Genomic DNA, 18,279 nt, shown 5'->3' with positions numbered 1-18,279 from the left:
GCGCACAGCTAGGAGGGTCTGAGCCTGGGTGGGAAGCCGAGTCCTCCTGACCCCCGGCCGGCTTTCTACCCACGGCGCCACCAGCTGCCTCTCCCAGGCAGTCTTACAACTACCCTGGAGGGGTCCTTCAGGTTTGGACTCCACAAGCCTTATTTCTTTTCAAGAAGCTCCTGTAACGCTTGCCTCTCCTAGGCTCACTGACCCGCGCGCTCTACATGCCATCTCTCTCTGCCCTCGCACCTCTGGAGACGTGCCTTCTGTGGGGTACCACGTTCCAGCGTTTTCTCTCTTCTGCGGCCCTCGCTGTACTTCCTTGGCCCCTGAACTCCTTCTGGCTGTCTGCAGTTGGGAGCTTCTCTTAGGGGGTGACAGTGGGATTTCTGGAAATACACTATTTGGGGGTGGGGTGGGGTTTGGGTCCCGATTTCCAGGGACTTTGCTGCTTCTCAAATTCTAGGTCAGTTGTTTTTGCTGGCGAATATCTTACAAATTCTTCTAATTTCTCAGTCTTGACTTAGTCTTGTTAGACCGTGGAATGCCCGGGTTCTGTTTGTCTCATTCTCTTTTGGGGAAGGGTGCTCTGCCTCCTGGTCTCAGCTCTCTATTCTCTTCAAGAGCCCTAATTTCGTTTTTTATCTAATCCACTTCTTCCAGGGGACTGGCCCTGTGTGGTCCTGGCCAGTGGCTGAGACTGCGCCCCGTCCTTCCCCAAACCCATAACCCCACCGGGACCTGGGATGATACTGGCCTTGGTCTCTCCCTGTCTCCTTCTCCGAGATCTCCTCCAAAGTTGCCTCTGGGTGGTCCATCCGTCCCCTGGGGGATCGCACATCTTGGCCCACTGACCTGTGGGGGGTGGGGCTTGGCTCCATCACCCTTTGGTTCTCTGCTGGGTCAGGCTTCAGCTCCACTGACCAGAGATCAGGGTTTCAGACCCCCCCGTCCATCTGAGCCTGGGCTGGCTAGTCTGTCCCCCTTTATGCCCCTGGAGCTCTGGGCTGTGTGCAGGGCCGAGCAGAGGGGCATCCTAGCTGCTCTTCTGTTCCATTTGGCGCCCTTGGCCCTAGTGGTCTCCCATGCACGGAATGCCTGCCACCTCCTCCGAGGAGCCCTTGGCAACGCCCCTAGGTGGAAGGAACGGTCCCCTCAAAAAGCCATTTTGTAGTTCCTTATTTGTGCACGTGCTATCCCATGCCCACTCCTGGAAGGCAGAGATTTTGCTTGTTTTTCTCTCCCTAAGGCCCAGCAGGTATCTACTGAATGCAGCCATCAGCACCAACACTCATTTTCCTAGGACAGTATCATGGAAATGCAGATAAAGCTGGAAGGGATCTGAGCTCTCCTCAGTTGACCGATGAGGAAACGGAGGCCCAGGCTGGAGAAGTGACTTGCCCAAGGTCACCTAGACAGGCAGTGGATGATCCAGGATTCCTACACTGGCCCAGCACTAGAACGTGGGCTCCTCTGGCCTTGGGGCGCTGGACCTCCTCCTCCTCCGGTCTCAGGATTGGAAGCTGTGACCTTTCTTGGCCCTGAATCTAAACATATGATACGGGCCTCAAGCAGGAGGGCATTCCCTTCACCCCAGAGCTGAGAAGCAGAAGCCATGGGAATCCTGGGCTCCCGAACCTGAAGCACACATGTTGGAGCAGGGAGGAGGGAAGGTCCTTGTAACCTCTCTCAAAGGAGAAGGCTTCCTCATTCTATCTGTACCCACGAGGGACCAACTCAAACTCTCTCAGAACACAGGAAAAGGGAAAGCCTGCTTGGAGCATTCCTGCTGTTTGCAGAGCTTTGCATGTGACTTGGTCACTTCCCTGCTCAAGAAGCTCCCCTGGCTCCCTATTGCTTCCAGTGTCAAATCCAAACTCCTCTATCTGCCACTCAGAGTCCTACAGGGCGATCTGGCTCCAGGTTGGTTACCTGCCAAACATCATGCCGGGACCCAGAGATACAAAGACCAAGAAGAAAAGGCAGCCCCTTCCTGCCTGAAGTTTACATTCTAATGGGAGGAAACAATGTGTGTGTACAAAAGGGATACAGTTAATCTGGGGCAGTAAATACAGCACTGGGTTTGAAGTCAGGAAGACCTGAGTTCAAATCCCCATTCAACCACTGACTATAGCCATTTAATGGCCTTGTACCTCAGTTTCCTCATCTGTAAAATAAAAGGGTTGTATCAATTACCTTTAAGGTCCCTGCCAGCTCTAAATCTGTGATCCTATGAGTAGAGTGGCTGGAGCTCCATGATCCTGGGCAAGTCACCTAACCTCTCTCAGCCTCAGTCTCCCCTTCTATAAAATGGGGTTGTGCAGATCCAATGAGATTATGGACACAGTGCCCTTTGCAGACCTTGAAGCACCACATAAATGCAGCAAATGTGCCCGTGCCCTCCTTTAAGCGCTCTTCCTTCCGTTCAGTTCAGTGAACCTCTTTCTTGTTCCCTGTTATATCTTCCAGCTTTGTGTCTTCTCTTCTTACTGCTACCTCTTGAGACCCCTCCAGGGTTCCCTCCTACAAGAGGTCCCACCTGATTTCCCCAGTCAGTAGTGTTCTCACCAGAATCCTCCAATTTTTCTTGTTCAGTCATATTTGACTCTCCACAAACCCATTTAGGGCTTTCTTGGCAAAGAAGCACATATGCCATTTCCTTCTCGAGCTCACTGGACAGATGACGAACCTGAGGTAAACCAGGTAAAGTGACTTATCCAAGGTCACACAGCTAGGAAGTGTTTGAGGCCAAATTTGAACCTGGGTCTTCTTGACTCCAGGCCTAGGGCTCTATCCATGGCACTGCCCAGCTGCCCAGATTACTTTGTAATCATTATGCATCGATTTTCTGTTTGCTTGCCCGTGTCTGTACTATTGGGTCCCCGTGGGCCCCAACCTCCTTAAGGAGAGAGCACGCTCATTTTTCTGTCTCTGTATCCCCAGTGGCACACCGTGCCAGGTCCTTCGCTGCGTCAGAAGGGCGGCTTAGGGGCAGGGCCAGCCTGTCGTGTTCAGGGGCGCACCCCCACGCCATCTTGTCTCTGTGGCACTCTGTTCCTCTTCTTCCCGTGTTCTCCAGATCTCTGTGCCTCCGTGCTGCCAGAGCCAATCTGTACACATCTGTCAGCCAGAGCTCCGGCTGCCTCGCTCCCCTGGGAGTCTCTTCTTCCCCGTATTTCCTATGTCTGTGTCCCCGCGCGGTCCCAGATCCCGATGGTATCTCTTTCCTTCCTTCTTTTTAAACCTTTACCTTCCATCTCAGAATCAACATGAAGTCTTGGTTCCAAGGCAGAGGAACAGTAAGGGCTAGGCCATAGGAGACCAAGGACTCACCCAGGGTCACCCAGCTAGGATGTGTCCGAGGCCACACTGGCACCCAGGATGCCCGTCTCCAGGCCTGGCTCTCTGTCCTCTGATGCACCCCCTACCCCATGTTCTTTCTGTGTCTGATTCTTACACATCTCCAGCTCTCTGTAAAAACGGCAGGCAGCAGGGCAGGGCAGGGGCAAACCCATGTCTGCGATTTAGGCGTCTATCCTCCCACTTTCCTGGACCTCCTCACCAATCAATGTGCCTGCTCGCCTGTAAATGCTGGCTCGCCTCTTCCTGGGCTCTGGCGGGTCCCCAGGCACTGCCGGCTGGACAGACCCTGCCAGGGCCCGGTGGATAATCCAGATTACTGGATCACTGGCACCTCCTTCTTAGTGCCAGCCTCGAGGCTGGACCTGAGTAGCTTAAACTCTTATCGCTGGAGTTAATTCCACTTCCTGGCAATTGTAGGCACCACATTCTTCCTAAATCAATGCCCCAGCGATTTCGACGGAGGCCCATTCCCTTCTCTTTGGCCGGCTTTTACAGAAATGCTGGCCCCCGGATTTCGGATTTGCCCCTCTCCTAGAAGTGAGGATGCCCCCGGCCCCTGTTCTGCTCCTCCATCTCACTCTTCCTAAAATCCAGGCTCCTGCTTCCCTTTAGCTCTCCATCCCTGCTTGGTCGCCACAGTTATTTGGGGACTCCCCCAAATGAACACTTGCTTTTTTACCTACTTATCTTCCTCGCTCTCCTCTCTTATCAGGGTTCCCTGAGGGCAAAGATGGCTTTTGTGTGGTTGCCGTTTTTGACCTCTGAATTTGTAACATCTGACAGAGTACAGGTGGAATAAGGGCTGGATGGAGGGACGGACGAGTGAATGAATGGGAAGGAGCAAAGGTTGGTTTGGAGAAAAGGCCCTCCAGAAATAACCACGACTGGCACTTATATCATGATTTGTAACGTGATCTCAGAGCTGCCCTCTAAGGTAAGGGACAGAAGTGCTGCTGTCTCCATTTTACAGATAAGGAAACTGAGGCAATACGGAAAAGCAAAGCCTCTTTGCTTAAGGCTACCTTTCAGGCGAGACTGAATGGGTGGAGAGCGTCTGTATCTGCGGTTTCAGGATTCAGGGATGATGGAATGTGCCAGAGACCCACTGAGCCAACATGGTGCCAGGAATGTCTGACAATGGGAAAGAAATGGAGTTTGTGGAGCCTAACCCGGGCTCCATATCAGCGTGGGGGCGGGGAGGGAGACAGGCAGCCAGAGAGAGGGCCAGAGACAGAAAGAGAAGGCACGGGGGAAAGGGAGGCAAGAGTAACAGCACCAGGGAGGGCCGGAGGGTAAGAGATGCTGGCCTAGGACGAGGGCAACAAGGCAGCACCAGGGCAAGGGAAGGACCCATTTCCCTGGACTTGAGCCGCACACTAGTGGGCAGCGAAAAGGACAGGCCAGAGAGCGCTGGAAAGTGAGGGAGATGGGAGAAGTAGGGAAGCACCCAAGGAAGCTGGGCGGGGGTCCCACTAGGTCCTCTCCCCAGCCCACCCCCCTCTGCCCTCTCTCCTGCCCTTGAACCCGGGTCCAGCGAAGGCTCGCTGCCCACTCCCAGGGCTGCCCACCATTTCCTAGAGGACCCGCCCACACCGAAACTGCCGGTTCTCTGCCCTGGAAAGTGGCTGGTGGCGGGGTGGAGGAGGGCAGCTGCCCAAACAGCCCCCGGGAACGACGGGCAGCAGGTTGGGGCAGGGTCGAACGGGAGCCCACGGGGTGCGGCTTGGGAGCTTTCCCGGAGCTGGAGGAAGAGCGCAGGGGAAAAGCAAGCCGACGGGCCCCAGCCCGAGCCTCCCCCGACACCCGCGGGGGTCCTGCTTCCAATGGTTCCCTTGGCCGCTGACAATGTCAGCCGGCCGGTACCCTGCCCCCGGCTCCGGGCCGGGATTGGCGGAGCCCAACATGTCTGCCTGCGCTCCGTGCTCAATGCCCAGCCCCTCAGGTAGCCACCCCTGCGGGGAGGCCGGGAAGCCTGGCACCGGCCCGCGGTCCCGGGATCCTCCTCGGAGCCCCGGCTAGCCGCGCTCCCCACCTCCTGGCAGGGCCGCCCCCTTCCTCGCACAGGAACCTCTCGCTGCCCTCCCCCTCCCCGCCCCCAGCTCCAGCCCTCGGCGAGGCGGGCGAGCGGGCGACGGAGCGAGCGAGCGGCCGGCTCCTGCCGCCGCCGCCTCCGGATGCACAAAGCTGAGCTCATCCCCTCATCCCCCTGCGGCCCCCTCCGCCCCGGCCCCACGCCGGCTCCCTCCTCCCTCTCTCGCTACCTCGGAGGCCCGGCCTGGCTCGGATCGCGATCAATCGAAAGGACGAGGCGGCAGCGGCGGCGGCTGGGACAGGACGGCTTGGGGGAGGGGGCGCCGGTCTGCTCTCCGCCGGCCGACGCGGGCGGGGGAGGAGGCGGAGCGGAGCGCCCGGCAGGCGAGCAGGCAGCGGCCGGGCACACGCGCGAGGCTGGAGCGGAGGGCGCGCGGAGCGTGGGGCTGGCAGCGAGCCGCCCGGCGCGGGGTGCGGGCGCGTGGCGGCGGCGGCGGCGGCGCGCGGGCGCGAGCAGCAGGAGTGCGGTGGCGGTGGTGGCGGCGGCGGCAGCAGGGAAAAGAGGACAATAGCCGCCGCCCCCCGCCAGCCGCCCGCTCCCTCGGGATGCGGGACACTCAGCGCCATCTGGAGCCGGGGCCCAGCCCCCTCGCCCTAGCGCCATGGCAACCTTGCGCAGAGCTCGGACCCAGGCGTCCTGAACCCCGGGGGACTGGCTGAGAGGCTGCCAGCAGATTCTTCCCCGGGATTTGGCCTCGTTGGGCCCCTCAGGATCGCCGCTTCGACCGCTTCTCACTCTCCCGCTTGTGGCCTCTCCTGGGCTCCTGGGTTGCAGGTCGGCGGGGCATAGCCACGAACTGCCCCCCGTTTCCCGGGATCAGCGCTCTATCTGTCGGCCCTCCCTCCCTCTCTGCAGCTTCCCAGGGCCGGTTTGGGGGCCTGAGGCTGCCCTCCGAAGTGGCCCGAGGCCATGAGCCAAGGCCAGCTGGAACCCCGGGGCACAGGGCCCCGGGCTAACGATGGGGGTCGGGGCAGCCAGCTGCAGCCGGCCTCCGAATTCCCACCCTAAGCGGCGGAGGACAAGAGCCCAGAGTGCATTTGAGGGGCGGGCTACATCCGGGGCTTTGGCCCTGAGGGGGCCTGCCCTCACCTGCTGGAGCGCCACTCAAAGGGCCACACGGCCATGGGGTGGGGGTGGGGGGCCTCCCCAGGTCTCCTGGGGCAGGGAGGACTTAGTGGGGCCAAAGCCCTCCAGGAGAGGCTGCTGCCTACCAGGATGGGTCCCCTCCAGCCCTGGTTAGTCCTGGGCCTCGCCTGGAGCTCTGGCGCTTCTCCTAAACAGCCACAAGCGCGCCCCAAGAGCCGAGGCCTGAGACCCAGGGCCTGGGAAGAGGCTGTCCCAGGTGGGAAAATTAAGGGCGGGCACCTGCCAGAACAGCCACCCGAGGGTTCGATGCCGGCCCAAGGGATGAGCTGGGAGACAAGGGCCTGTGCAGCCCCCGAGAGGGGCCCACTGGGCTCTCGTCCCACCCGGCGCCCCCAGAGGCCTCCCAGGCGGTGTACCAGACAGACAGATCCGTGCCACCATCCCCACAGGAACGCCTGCCCTCTCGGGTGATCTTTCCCATAAGACCTTGAAGGAACCTCTGAGCCATCTGAAGGTGCCCAGTTTTGCGGGTTTCAATGTCCCGGGCCTACCCCGAGGCCATTAGCCGGGTTTCCTGAAGCTAAGCGCTATTCCATAAGGCACAGAAAAGCTTTTCTGGGGGCAGCGGGGAGGCTCAGTGGATAGAGGCGGGCCTAATGGGGTGGCTGGGTGACCCTGAATGAGTCACTAAAGCCCCACGGCCGAGCTTTCCTGCTCTTCTGCCCAGGACCAGACTGATTCCAAGATGGCAGCCTTGGATTTGAACACAGAAAATGAATCTTGGGAAGTTCCCCAGACCCGGGGGGCAGCAATCACTTGGTTTCAGAGCCCTCCCCTCCGGCAGGCCCCTCGGGAGGACCGTGTCTGGCCACCGAGGACACACGTTGGGGAAGCTTGGGCGTTTGCTTCCAAGGCAGAACGGCCATCAGGGCTAGGCAGTGAGGGTCACCCAGTTAAGAGTGTCTGAGGCCAGGTGGGAAGTTTTTGTGAAGTGGCTCCACTCAGTAACCCAACAGCCCGTTCCGTTTCTGAAGCCCCACACCCCAAAGAGTCGGAGCCAGGGAATCGGGGCATGGGGGCGCCCTGGGCAGAGGACATGAGGAGAGAAAGCCTGCCACTGGGAAATGGGGTGTCCTGGCTTCTCCTCCACAGAGTGTCCCTGTTCGGGGAAAGCCTAAGCCAGATTCACTCTTCGTGCATGCACTGTTGTCCATTTGGGGTCACAGCGTCCCTCACCTGCACGTCCACTCTTTGCTCCCAAACACTACTTTGGGAGCCGGCCGCACTGACCACGGCTGGGCCTGGGCCGCCCATCTGAGCGCCTCGGACCCTCCGTGGTGTGGCTGGGCCGCAGCACCAGGGTGAGTGGGTGCCGAGGCCACAAGGGAGCCACGAAGTCCTTAATCTTCCTCCTCCGAGAGCCAAGGCCTCGCCAAGCACACAGCGTACCCAGGCACTTCTTTGTCCCGAGTCACGTGTCCTCGGGAGCCTACGGGACCTTGGAAAAAGATACAGACGCCGGGCCTGCCCGCACCCAGGCCATGGGCCTTCTCTCTGAAGCCCCAGTGCTAAGAACGGAGGGGAAAACCTGGCCTTGGAGAGCCTTTGACTAAGCAGCCCTTGAGAGAGAGCTAAGGAAGGGGCAGTGAGGTGGCTCAGTGGATAGACAGCCAGGCCTGGGTTCGAATGTGACCTCAGGCACTTCCTAGCTGTGTTACCCTGGGCAAGTCACTAACCCCCACTGCCTCGCCTTCACCACGCTTCTGCTTTGGAACTGTTACTCAGTCTGAGACAGAAGATTAAAAAAAAAGTTAAGGAAAAGCCGCCGTGGTAGGACTCTGCCATGGCTGGGGTGGGTGCAGCTGACAACCAGCTAGCCTTCCCACGGAGCTCTGAAGCTGGCCACAGGCTGGAGATAGATTCTCAGCCTTTTTTTCCACCCTAGTTTGCTCATTCGAGCTTTTGTACCCCAGATGAGGGAGGTGGAGAGAGAGCAGCAATTCAGGGCAGAGTCCTGGATTTGAATCCTGATTTAAATACAAACGACCCTGGGAGGAGAGGGTCAGAGGGATAGTGGGTTTGGGGCAAATTGGAGCCCGAGGAGGAGGCCGTGTCTCCCTCAGGGCCACTCACACAGGCCATAACTGGGAGACCATCCAGTAGGCTCTTTCAGCCACTGGAATGGCGTCTGTGTGAGCTGGTCGAGTTGGACATCTTACTCTCGGGCCAGGGGCCCTTTGCTCCTCTCCTTCCGTTACCAGGGCTTTTGACATGCCCTGACGTCTTCTGGCTTTGCCCTTTGCAGGCTCTTTGGCCAGGAAGACAGAAGGGAAGTTAAGTCCCAAGGGAGCTCCCCTCGCAACGAAGCAGCGGGGGCCTTGAAGCCCCAGCCTAGTGATGTTCCTCCCGATTCACTGCCTCCCCGAGCTCTTTCTGGGCTGTGGTGAGCCCTCCACACTCGATTCTTTCCATTTCTTGCCCCTTACTCTCTGTCTTAGTAACAACTCTAGACAGATGGGCAAGAGCTGGGCAAACGGGGTTGTGATGTGTCCAGTCATACAGCTGGGAAGCGTGGGAGGACAGATTTGAACCCCTGCCTCCCTGACTCTGGACCGGAGCCGTCCTGACTTGATTCCCCCAAGGCAGCCCTACCCTGGCCTCCATCCTCCATGGACCACCCCACCTTTGCTCTATGGATTCCAGAGAATGTACAAAAAAGGGAGACGATGATAGCACCTGCTCCTGCGGGTGGGCGTAAGGCTGAAAAGAGCTAACATTGTAGACAAAGAGATGGGGACCCATCATTTGGTTGAGATGAGCACCTCCTGGATGAGAAAATCCCCTCTGGGGGCAGCTGGTAGCTCAGTGGATGGAGAGCCAGGCCTAGAGATGGGAGGTCCTGGGTTCAAATCCGGCCTCAGACACTTCCCAGCTGGGTGACCCTGGGCAAGTCACTTGACCCCCATGGCCTAGCCCTGACCACTCTTCTGCCAATACACAGTATTGACTCCAAGACGGAAGGTCAGGGTTTAAAAAAAAAAAAGAAAATCCCCTCTACCCATGCAGGCTGGCACCTTCTCTGCAACTCAAGAGTCTATAGTTACAGAGGTACATGGAGGCTCTGAGAAGTGACTTGTCTAGGGTCATTCAGTCAGTGAATGCCAGCAGCAGGACCTGAACCCAGGACTCCCTGGCTTTGAGGCAGCCACATTTGTTCTCAGTGTATCTAAGCCCTTTCTAAAGATCAGATCATTAGTATGTAGTACAGGCTCTGCCTTTTGCCATCTCAGCTCCTTCTGTGCCCGGATCAGATTTCCTAAAGCCTGGAACTCCGATTCTGGTGGCTGTTGGTGCCGTGTCCTTGGGGTTCAGGGGGGCCTTTGAGGGAGTCCTGATGCCCCATACGTGGATGAACATAGAAAAGGCATTTAGCTAACTTGGCTCAGTTTTTTTAATCAACAACCTGGAAATAATAAGCGTCTTGGTAACCTCACAGGGTTGTAAGACTCAGAGAGACGTATGGAAGGCGCCTTCTGGCTCGCAGCGAACTCAGAGTCGGACAGTCTGGATTCACCCGAGGTCAGTTACGGAGGGATCCTTTGCTCTATTTGTGATGTGCCGTTTCCTGCAAAAAGGCCATCCCAGCATCGGACGCGGCCCCCTTCTTAGTCCAGTTTCACTACGTCAGACTTGCAAAGCAGCCCTGAAAGCTCTCCAAGTGCTCCTGCGATACAGCCAGCCCCTTTGGGAGAGTCTTCTGACAGGAGCGAGGCAGTGTGTCGCAGTGGGCAGCGAGCGGGCGGCAGGCTCCCGACGGCCCTCTGGAACACTGCTGAGCCGCCCGGGGCTCTATCAGTTGTGGCGAAGGTGCCAGTGGGCGTTGGCAGGCCCTGCACATCGGCAAACTGGGATTGGGGGAGTGGGAGGTTAAGGACGGGGCCTCTAGAGCGTCTAGTTACCTGCTACCATTTTCCTCTTTGGGTGCCTCTTTTGGACTAGAGCAGCTTATTAAATTGTCATAAAGAAACCTTTAGCCGGGAGAGACAGCCTGCGAGTTGGTGAAATGGAGGACAGGCAGGCTCCTAAAGCTACCAGGGGGGAAGCCCAAAGCGAAATGAAGCAACCGGAACAAAGCTCTAATCCCTAACTTTTCCATCTCCCGCCTCAAAGGCCATATGCAAGACTGCAGCAGGGAGCCAGGACCAGATGCTAGGTCTGGGGCCACGGGACAAACCTGGATCTCTGGATGAACAGGTTTCCTCAGAAGCAGGTGACCAGAATTTCCTGACCCGCACATCTCCAGGGCTCACATACAAGAGATACTTTTTGTTTCTAAACCCTTCTGTCTGGCAGTACTATGTATTGGTTCCAAGGCAGAAGAGTGGTAAGGGCCGGGCAATGGTTAAGTGACTTGTCCAGGGTCACAAATCGGGAAGTGTCTGAGGTCACATTTGAACTCGGGACCTCCCATCTCTAGACCTGGCTCTCTATCCACTGAGATATCCACCTGTGGCTACCTGCCACAAAGGAGCCTTTCTTCCCTTCTAGCAGATGGTGGCACCTGCCTATGGGCAAAGTGCAAAGTCAATCACTGAGAACAGAGCTCCTGGGTGACATTTCTTATTGCTATTTCTCATAAGTCAGGGCAAGGATGGAGATGGAGATGGGGCTGGCCAGGGGTGAAAGTCGCCCAGCTTGGCCCAGGGCTCTTTTATTGGGAGATCATGAAAGCTGAGAATTCAGGAAGAGTGAGAGGTTGCTGGCTGGGCCTATCAAGCCAGCCCCCTGGGGCATGTGGCCCTTTCAACTAGGGGAGAAAGAAAAATGTGCTCTCCAGCTTGTTACCCACATTAGCACAAATGTTGGGACCGCGCTAGCCCCTTGGTGCTCCCTCCACAATCCTTCCTGATAGCCCAAGGAAATAGCCCTCTCTGAGTGGTTTTGCTGCCCTAGATTCTGGGCTCCAGGTGGAGAAGGCCTCAAGAAGGTGAGGGGATGAGCTAATCTGAGCATCGTGGCCCCATTTCCAGGGATGTGATTAGTAGAAAGGCATCTGGGACTTGCTCCATTTCAGGAAACCCGGTTATGTGAACTAGTGGGGGGCAGGCTTTGCTCAGGCCCCAATTCCATTAACCCCTTCCCACTTCTGTAGGGGAGATGAGCCCTCTCAAGGGCTGCTTTGCCCCGAAACGTCTGCGCAGGCTCTGGGGGGGCTCCACCTTTCTTCACTGCTCAATTTATTCCCAAGGACTCCTGGTCTCTTTCTGCCTCAGCTTCTATTCTAGGGACACTGCAGGAGAGCATGAAAACAAGTTTGGGAGGAAAGCCAAACACTAGGAAAAAGAGGAATATGAGACCATTGATGAGGAGGAACCAACGATCGAAAAAGGGAAAGTTCCACCAAAAAAGGGCCCTGGGAAGTGTGAAGATCTGAGTTCAAGTCCCAGCTCGGCCACCTGATATGTGATTATGGACAAGTCGCTTTATTCTGAGTGCCTCATCTTCATCTGTAAAATGGGGATAATTTAGGAACTACCCCCTTTGCAGGGCTGTTGCCAGTGTTATAGGGCATAGCTGTTTCTGAAGCCCTGTGTATATACCAGTTAGGACTACAGTAATGGCGTGGGGAGGAGGGGGTCAGCTGGGCCAGTCCTCTAGGTCCACTGGGAGGTCCACCATTGCCCTTGAGCCACTGCTCTTTTCAAGGCTGCTCTGGTCCCAGGAGAGCTCCTTGGGCACTCTCTGGGCCTGCTTCTGCCCTAGGGTCCCCAGGGGTTTATTCCTATGACAAACTGCACCTCTAGACCTGGCCAAAAGACACAACCCTGAATCATTAGATGAGGTTTCTTTCATTCATCAGTGCTGGAGTCAGGACTTGCCCCACCCCTTGGGCCAGAGCCACCTGGAATATGGAGACCTGGCTGAAGGAGAAGCCAAGGGCTCACCCAAGACCTTAGTAAACCTGGGTTCTGGGCCCGACTATCCTACCCAGCTAGCTGGCCTCTCTGGACGCAGTTAGGGGGCACTACAGTGGATAGAGTTGGGCCTGGAGAAAGGAAGAGTGAGTTCGAATTGAGCTTCAGACACTTACAAGCTGTGTGACCGTGGGTGAGTCACTTCACCCTTGTTTGCCTCCATTGCCTCATCTGTAAAATGCTGTGAGGATCAGACGAGATACTATTTGTAAGGCTTATAGAACAGTGCCTGGCACACAGTAGGGACCAGATGAATGCTTCTTCCCTTCTGCTTGCCCTCTCTGGGTCTACCCCATCATCATCGTTACCATCAGTACAGCAGATGGACTTAAAGATCTTTTCCCACTTGGCTGCATCAGTTCTGAAGAAGCCTTGGGAAGAGCATGTGGGCCACTGGGGCCTGGAGATGAAGGACCACAGAGCTGAGCTGAGGAAGAGATCTGGGGCATCCTCCATGAAGCTAAGGCCTTCACAGTGCCCTTGGCTCTCAAAAGGGTGGGAAAGTAGCCAAGTGAATCAAGACCCCCTTCTTGGACTGATTCCCCTTGGGGATGGGGACAAATTAGCTTGACCTAGATCAGTACCATGAAAACAGCTTTAGGATCTAAAATGCAAGAGGTCACATCTGCTCTCCCTAGCTCCTTCTCACCTTTTAGCCCATACAATGGGGGCTGAGCAATAAGGTCCCTCTGGGAAATTTAGCAAGGGTCCCTCTAAGTCTCTAAGACCTTGAAGTGGGGGATGGCCAAGGCTATACACCCAAAATTTTCCATGACTCCCTCCCAGGAGTAAGAGAAATCAGGATTGAAGACTTGATTCCACAAGCAACTCTTCTTTTTCTCTCCTCCCATCCCTCCATCCTTTCCTTTGTTCCCCCCTCCCATCCATCCACTCCAACACCACTTCTCTCATCTTTTTCTCCCCCTGCTCCTTTCTCTCCATCATTCCTTCCATCCCACTCTTGTCATATCTCTCCATCCTCCCTTTGATCCCTCCTCTTGTCATCTCTTTCCCCTCCTATCCCTCCATCCCACTCCTCAATCTTCTCTATCTTCCCTTCCTTCCCTCCATCCCCCCTCCTGTCATTTCTCCCTCCCCTCCTATCTTTCATCCCACCCCTCAATTCTCTCCTCCATCTTGCCTTTTTTCCTTCCCCCTCCATCCCTTCTCCTATCATCTCTCCCTCCTCCTCTATTCCTCCATCCCACCTCTCCATCTTTTTTTCCATGTGCCCTTCCATCCCCCTTCCTCCCTCCATTTTCTCTTCCTATTCTTCCTTTTCCCCCTCCACCTATCCCTCCATTTTCTCCATCTCCTTCCCCATTCTTCCCTCCTCCCATCCTTCCTTTCCTCTTCTCCCCATTCCTCCCACCTCCCTCCATCTTCCCTTTCATCTTCTTCCATCTGTCCATTCCTCCCTTCCCCTGGTCTCCTCTCCCCCTCTATCCCTCTAACATTTGCTCATCGAAGACTTCCTCTAGAAGGAAAGGATCTCGCAGAGCCATAAAGATCCTTCTCTCCCTCCCTTCCTTCTTTTAGCCCCAGACCCTGAATGAGATCGCGCAAGACCACATGGGGATGATGAAGAAAGGGCAAGGGTGCGAATCCTGCGTTAGGCACTAAGCTCACTCGAGGCTGGCCCTGGTCCTGGTCTCGGCCCGGACCCTATTCCCCCCACCCCCTTACGGTCTCCTTACGGGCGCGGCCTCGCTCACCTGGCACCTGCCGGTCACGGTCACGGGTCACGGGTCACAGGTCACAGGTCACGGGCTGAGTTGGTCCCTCGGGGCTATTGGCCCCCCGCCACCCCCCGCGGGCAGTCCCAGAGCTGGCCCCGGCCGGCGCCCCGCCATCCCTGCCCCGGCCCGCGGGGCCCCTTCGCTCCGGGGCTGGCCCGGCCCAGATCTTCAACGCCCGCCCGCGGAGGCTGGTTGGTAGGCGGGGCTTCTGGCGAGCCGCCCCCTCCGGCCCCGCCTCCGCCTCCTCCGGCCCCCGCCTCCGCCTCGGCCTCGGCCTCCGACGAGAGCTCGAGCGGGCGGAGGGGAGGGGGCAGGGCGGCACTCTCAAGAGGAAGAGTCGAGCGCGCAGGCGCACGAAACCCCAGTTGCGGGGGTGGAGCGTCTGAGGCACGCGTCAGAGTCAGTCACAAGTGCGCAGACGCAGGCGCGCGGCGGGAGAGACGCCCGCGTGAGGAGGCGTCGGCCGCGTCGTGGGCGATGGCGGCGAGGCCTGTGTGTGAGGTGATGTTGGTGCGACGGAGTGGGAAGGGGCGGGAGTTTCTCAGCCTTCTTTCTGTAAACAACTATTTTTGTGGGCTTCCTTTGCGCTTATGTCACCTTGGTCCCTTCTTTCCCCGCCTCCCCAGGACCTGGGTAGAAAGTGGCTTGGAGCGGGATCAGCTGAGGGAGGCCAGAGCACCCTTGCGCATGCGCTTTCCAGCCCCGCCCCGCGCAGGACTGGGCCCTTCCCAGTGTGGCTAGCAGCCCCCTAGATATGGACAAACGTTTGTTTCTGGGCCCCCCAAAAATCAATGACCCTGTGGAGGTGTTTACCTAGTAGTCTCAGGCCAAGGGTCAGGCAGTTCGGCCAGCTTATTCTCATCATTTTCAAATTACTTTACAGGATGTTGTGCTCTTTCACAGCTACACCAATAATGCACCAGTATGCCCCAATACCCCACCAGTATTGCTATTCCACCTTTTTAGTCTTGTTTAAAAAAGAAATTTTCGTGGGTACCTGCATCTAAACGCAGCTGCAACTTTTATGGCCAATTATCACCTCTTAATAAATCAGCAGGAGCAGTCAACTTTTTTAGTCTCATTATTTAACCCCACTCCCTCCCCTTCTTCAGTCTTACACCAACTTTCTGACACTTTCACCACTTTATCACAGCCTTGAGTTACTCAATTTGCTTCACCCTTCCCTTTGGCCAACTTCTGGAGGTTCTACTTACCACTTCAGGACTCTTATCTCTTAATCTTCCTCAGATTGCCTTTGAGTCTGCTCCTTTTTGAACCCAATAGTAGAATATAGAATAGGTTATTGCCCTTTCTATTTTCCTCAGTTTCTCACAAATTTTGGCAAATGTGTCTTCTTTAAATTCAGCTTTAGAAGGCCTTATTAGTCCATACCTCTACAAGTCACCTCTACAATTTCTTTCTCAATATTCATGTCAAATCTAATAGGAATATCGATTTAGCAGAAGTAGGGTCCTCAGTATCCAACTAGTAACTTCAGTACAATTGAGAAAACTGAGGCCCAGAAAGCTTCTTTCATAGAAGCCAAAAGTAGAATGCTTTGGTGCCATGTTGAAAGCTGTTACAGGTGAAGATATAGGGACTCAATACATTGATGAATCAATGACTTCATCAAGGTAGATACTCCCACCATTGATGAAAACTGAAATCCATCTGTAACTTCTCATCCTGTGCAGTTCTTTTGTCCATGCTTTTCTATAGTGTATTTACTCTCAACACTTGGAGGCCTTCTTCCAGTTCTTTTAATATCTTGTAGCCCTCTCTCATCCTTCACGCTTCCTACATGAATGATTAATCTCTTTTGGGGTCATCCATTTCCTTGCCAGTCTCTTTTCTGGTACCTTCTGTTCATGTCATCATTGATAATTACTGTGTATCTTCTAAGAGATCACAATTCCCCATAATTTGCAGCCAGGAGAAGTGAGACTAGGAATATTTAGACAAATGGCTTGTGAGATCATTGGCAATAACATATATGATATAGGCAGTCTAGCCTCTTCTCCTTTGTTCATTTTGGGAGACTTTCCTTTCATTGTCTGTCCTCAATGTCCTATCTAAGATATATGTACAGATGGATTAACTCAGTGAGCTATGTGTATGCTGGCAAGGCACATCTATGGGAAAGAATAACAGACTAATTATTATACACTCATTAGAAAAGGCTAGATGATTCAGAGAAACAATATTAATAATCACAGTCCTGTTCTATTACCTGTGTTGCCCTTAATTAATAATAAAAAAGAATTTCTCACTTCTTTCTTCCTGCCCATAACATGCCATAATTTTTATGACCAGATAAACTTTTAATACAAATGAAGCAAGTAATTTGTCTTCATTCCTTATGTTTGGGACTGTGCAGAACTCCCCTCTGTCCTATATTTTATGGCTCAATTCCTCTGCTGGTTCTTTTGCTCAGGCATACCATTTCTGCTTAGAACTGATGCCTTTTGATTTTGTACAAGTCACAAACAGTATGTTATTCAAACTGTAGAACTTGTTAGTTCAATTTTATCATTGTAATGTACCATTTATTGTGCCCCTGATGTCTAATAGAGTTAAGCCCTTCCTTTGAATTGTGACCTTTTCAGATTTTGAAATATGTAATTTTTCACTGGAAATGGGAAGCTGCAGCAGGAAGCAGGAAAGACTTGTTGGAAGGGGAGCTTCTTATTTCCATAGAAGCATCAAGTTCAGAACATCAAGCAAACACTTTCCATTATGTGACAACCAGTAAGTTGAACAAAAGGAGCCAAATGTCTGTGTTTCATGCTGTTTTATATTTTATTTTGATACAATAACTGTTAAGGTTTATTTGGAGATTTTAACTTGTCGACCTCTAATTGCATCTCTTTATTTTAGACCCTTATGACCCTTTCATGATTCAGACTTGGAAAAGAACCCCAGCTGAAATGATTACTCAGCAGTGTTTGGTGATGAGATATTCAAATAGGTTATCCAAGACCATGTAATCTTGCCTCTGTAGTTTAGACTGGAGTGGCCCTTTTAGAAAAGGGCAAGCCTTAGGGAAAAGAAAGAATTGAGAAATGTACAACTTACATATTGATCATCTTGACTTGCATCTGATTTGAAAACATCTCTAAGCATAGGCATGCAGTTTGCCCAGCTCTCTTGCTAAGTCATTGGTTCCTGCTGCATTATTTTGCTATATCCAACCAACTATACCTTTGACAAACTTCGGTATATACCAGTCAGAAGCTCAAGCACTTAAAAACATCGTTAGCTCTCAAGAGACTGATCGTTTTGTAGCTATGGACCACTTTTTCTTCAGCTTGCTCCTTAGTTATCCAGTAGGAGTAGAGTGAGTTAGACTTCTTTATGTTTTAGGAAGAGTGCTTATGGTGGTAATAATAATTAAGCAGTAGCTCCAAGACCAGATTATAGACTGGAGTATGGGCTACCGTGACGTCTCCCAGAGACTGGTTTTCCCTTTCTGTGTATCCACAGCTGTTATGCAGTGTCTGGCACATGGTAAATGCTTAATAAATGCTTGCCCACTGACTGACCCACCCCTCTTAGGCATGAGGGAGGGTGATGGACTGTGTGAGCACAGAATATAGCTCATTCTCTTAAGGCTGTGAAGCCTTGTGTGACCTGGGCTGAAATCCCAGGATAGTGAGTAGCTGAAAGAGTTCATCAAAGGTTCACAGAGATTGGGGAATTGAGTCTCTTCTTTTTTCTTTCTTGGCAACATCTTGATACTGTGACAAATATATTCACTCAATGTGTATAGCCTGCTGATGTTGGAAGGATGGTGGTGTGATCTTTGTGCTTGAGGGACAGCAGAACATAAGAACAGAATCACAGAGTGGGAAGGTCCTGCAGAAACCCCCTCATCTAATCTGGGTTAGGGTTAGCCCATATCTGTGGAGGGAACCACAGGAATTTCTAGTGTGTTCTACATCACTTGAAGCCAGGACTTTGGGGTTTGTCTGATTTATTATAAGGATTATTTATTAGAGTCACCTGTATAGTCATTGGATCTGGAGCCAGCATT

The 18,279-nt window shown here is 54.1% G+C and overlaps 2 protein-coding genes across 4 annotated transcripts in view; one reads left to right on the top strand and one right to left on the bottom strand.

The window, feature by feature from the left end:
* The window catches only part of SPTBN2 (spectrin beta, non-erythrocytic 2), a 46,004-nt gene extending 31,643 nt beyond the window's left edge, over positions 1 to 14,361 (bottom strand). Inside the window, exons 1-2 of one of the 3 annotated variants that reach the window (XM_056801257.1) lie at positions 5,616 to 5,815; positions 4,377 to 4,485 (exon numbers count right to left, since the gene is read on the bottom strand). The gene's annotated coding sequence lies outside the window, so the exon portion shown is untranslated. Of the gene's footprint in view, positions 1 to 4,376; positions 4,486 to 5,615; positions 6,448 to 14,222 lie in introns of those variants that run through there. The other 2 variants (XM_056801256.1, XM_016425366.2) reach the window with 2 other exon arrangements.
* Positions 14,362 to 14,621: 260 nt separating this feature from the next.
* TOP6BL (TOP6B like initiator of meiotic double strand breaks) overlaps positions 14,622 to 18,279 on the top strand; it is an 88,087-nt gene continuing 84,429 nt past the window's right edge. Inside the window, exons 1-2 of the mRNA XM_056803726.1 lie at positions 14,622 to 14,747; positions 16,853 to 16,994. Coding sequence (XP_056659704.1) covers positions 14,724 to 14,747; positions 16,853 to 16,994 — 166 coding nt within the window. The 5' untranslated portion in view covers positions 14,622 to 14,723. The remainder of the gene's footprint in view (positions 14,748 to 16,852; positions 16,995 to 18,279) is intronic.

The sequence above is a fragment of the Monodelphis domestica genome, chromosome 6, assembly GCF_027887165.1.
Source record: "Monodelphis domestica isolate mMonDom1 chromosome 6, mMonDom1.pri, whole genome shotgun sequence".
Classification (NCBI taxonomy): domain Eukaryota; kingdom Metazoa; phylum Chordata; class Mammalia; order Didelphimorphia; family Didelphidae; genus Monodelphis; species Monodelphis domestica.
This window is presented reverse-complemented; position numbering and strand designations above follow the sequence as displayed.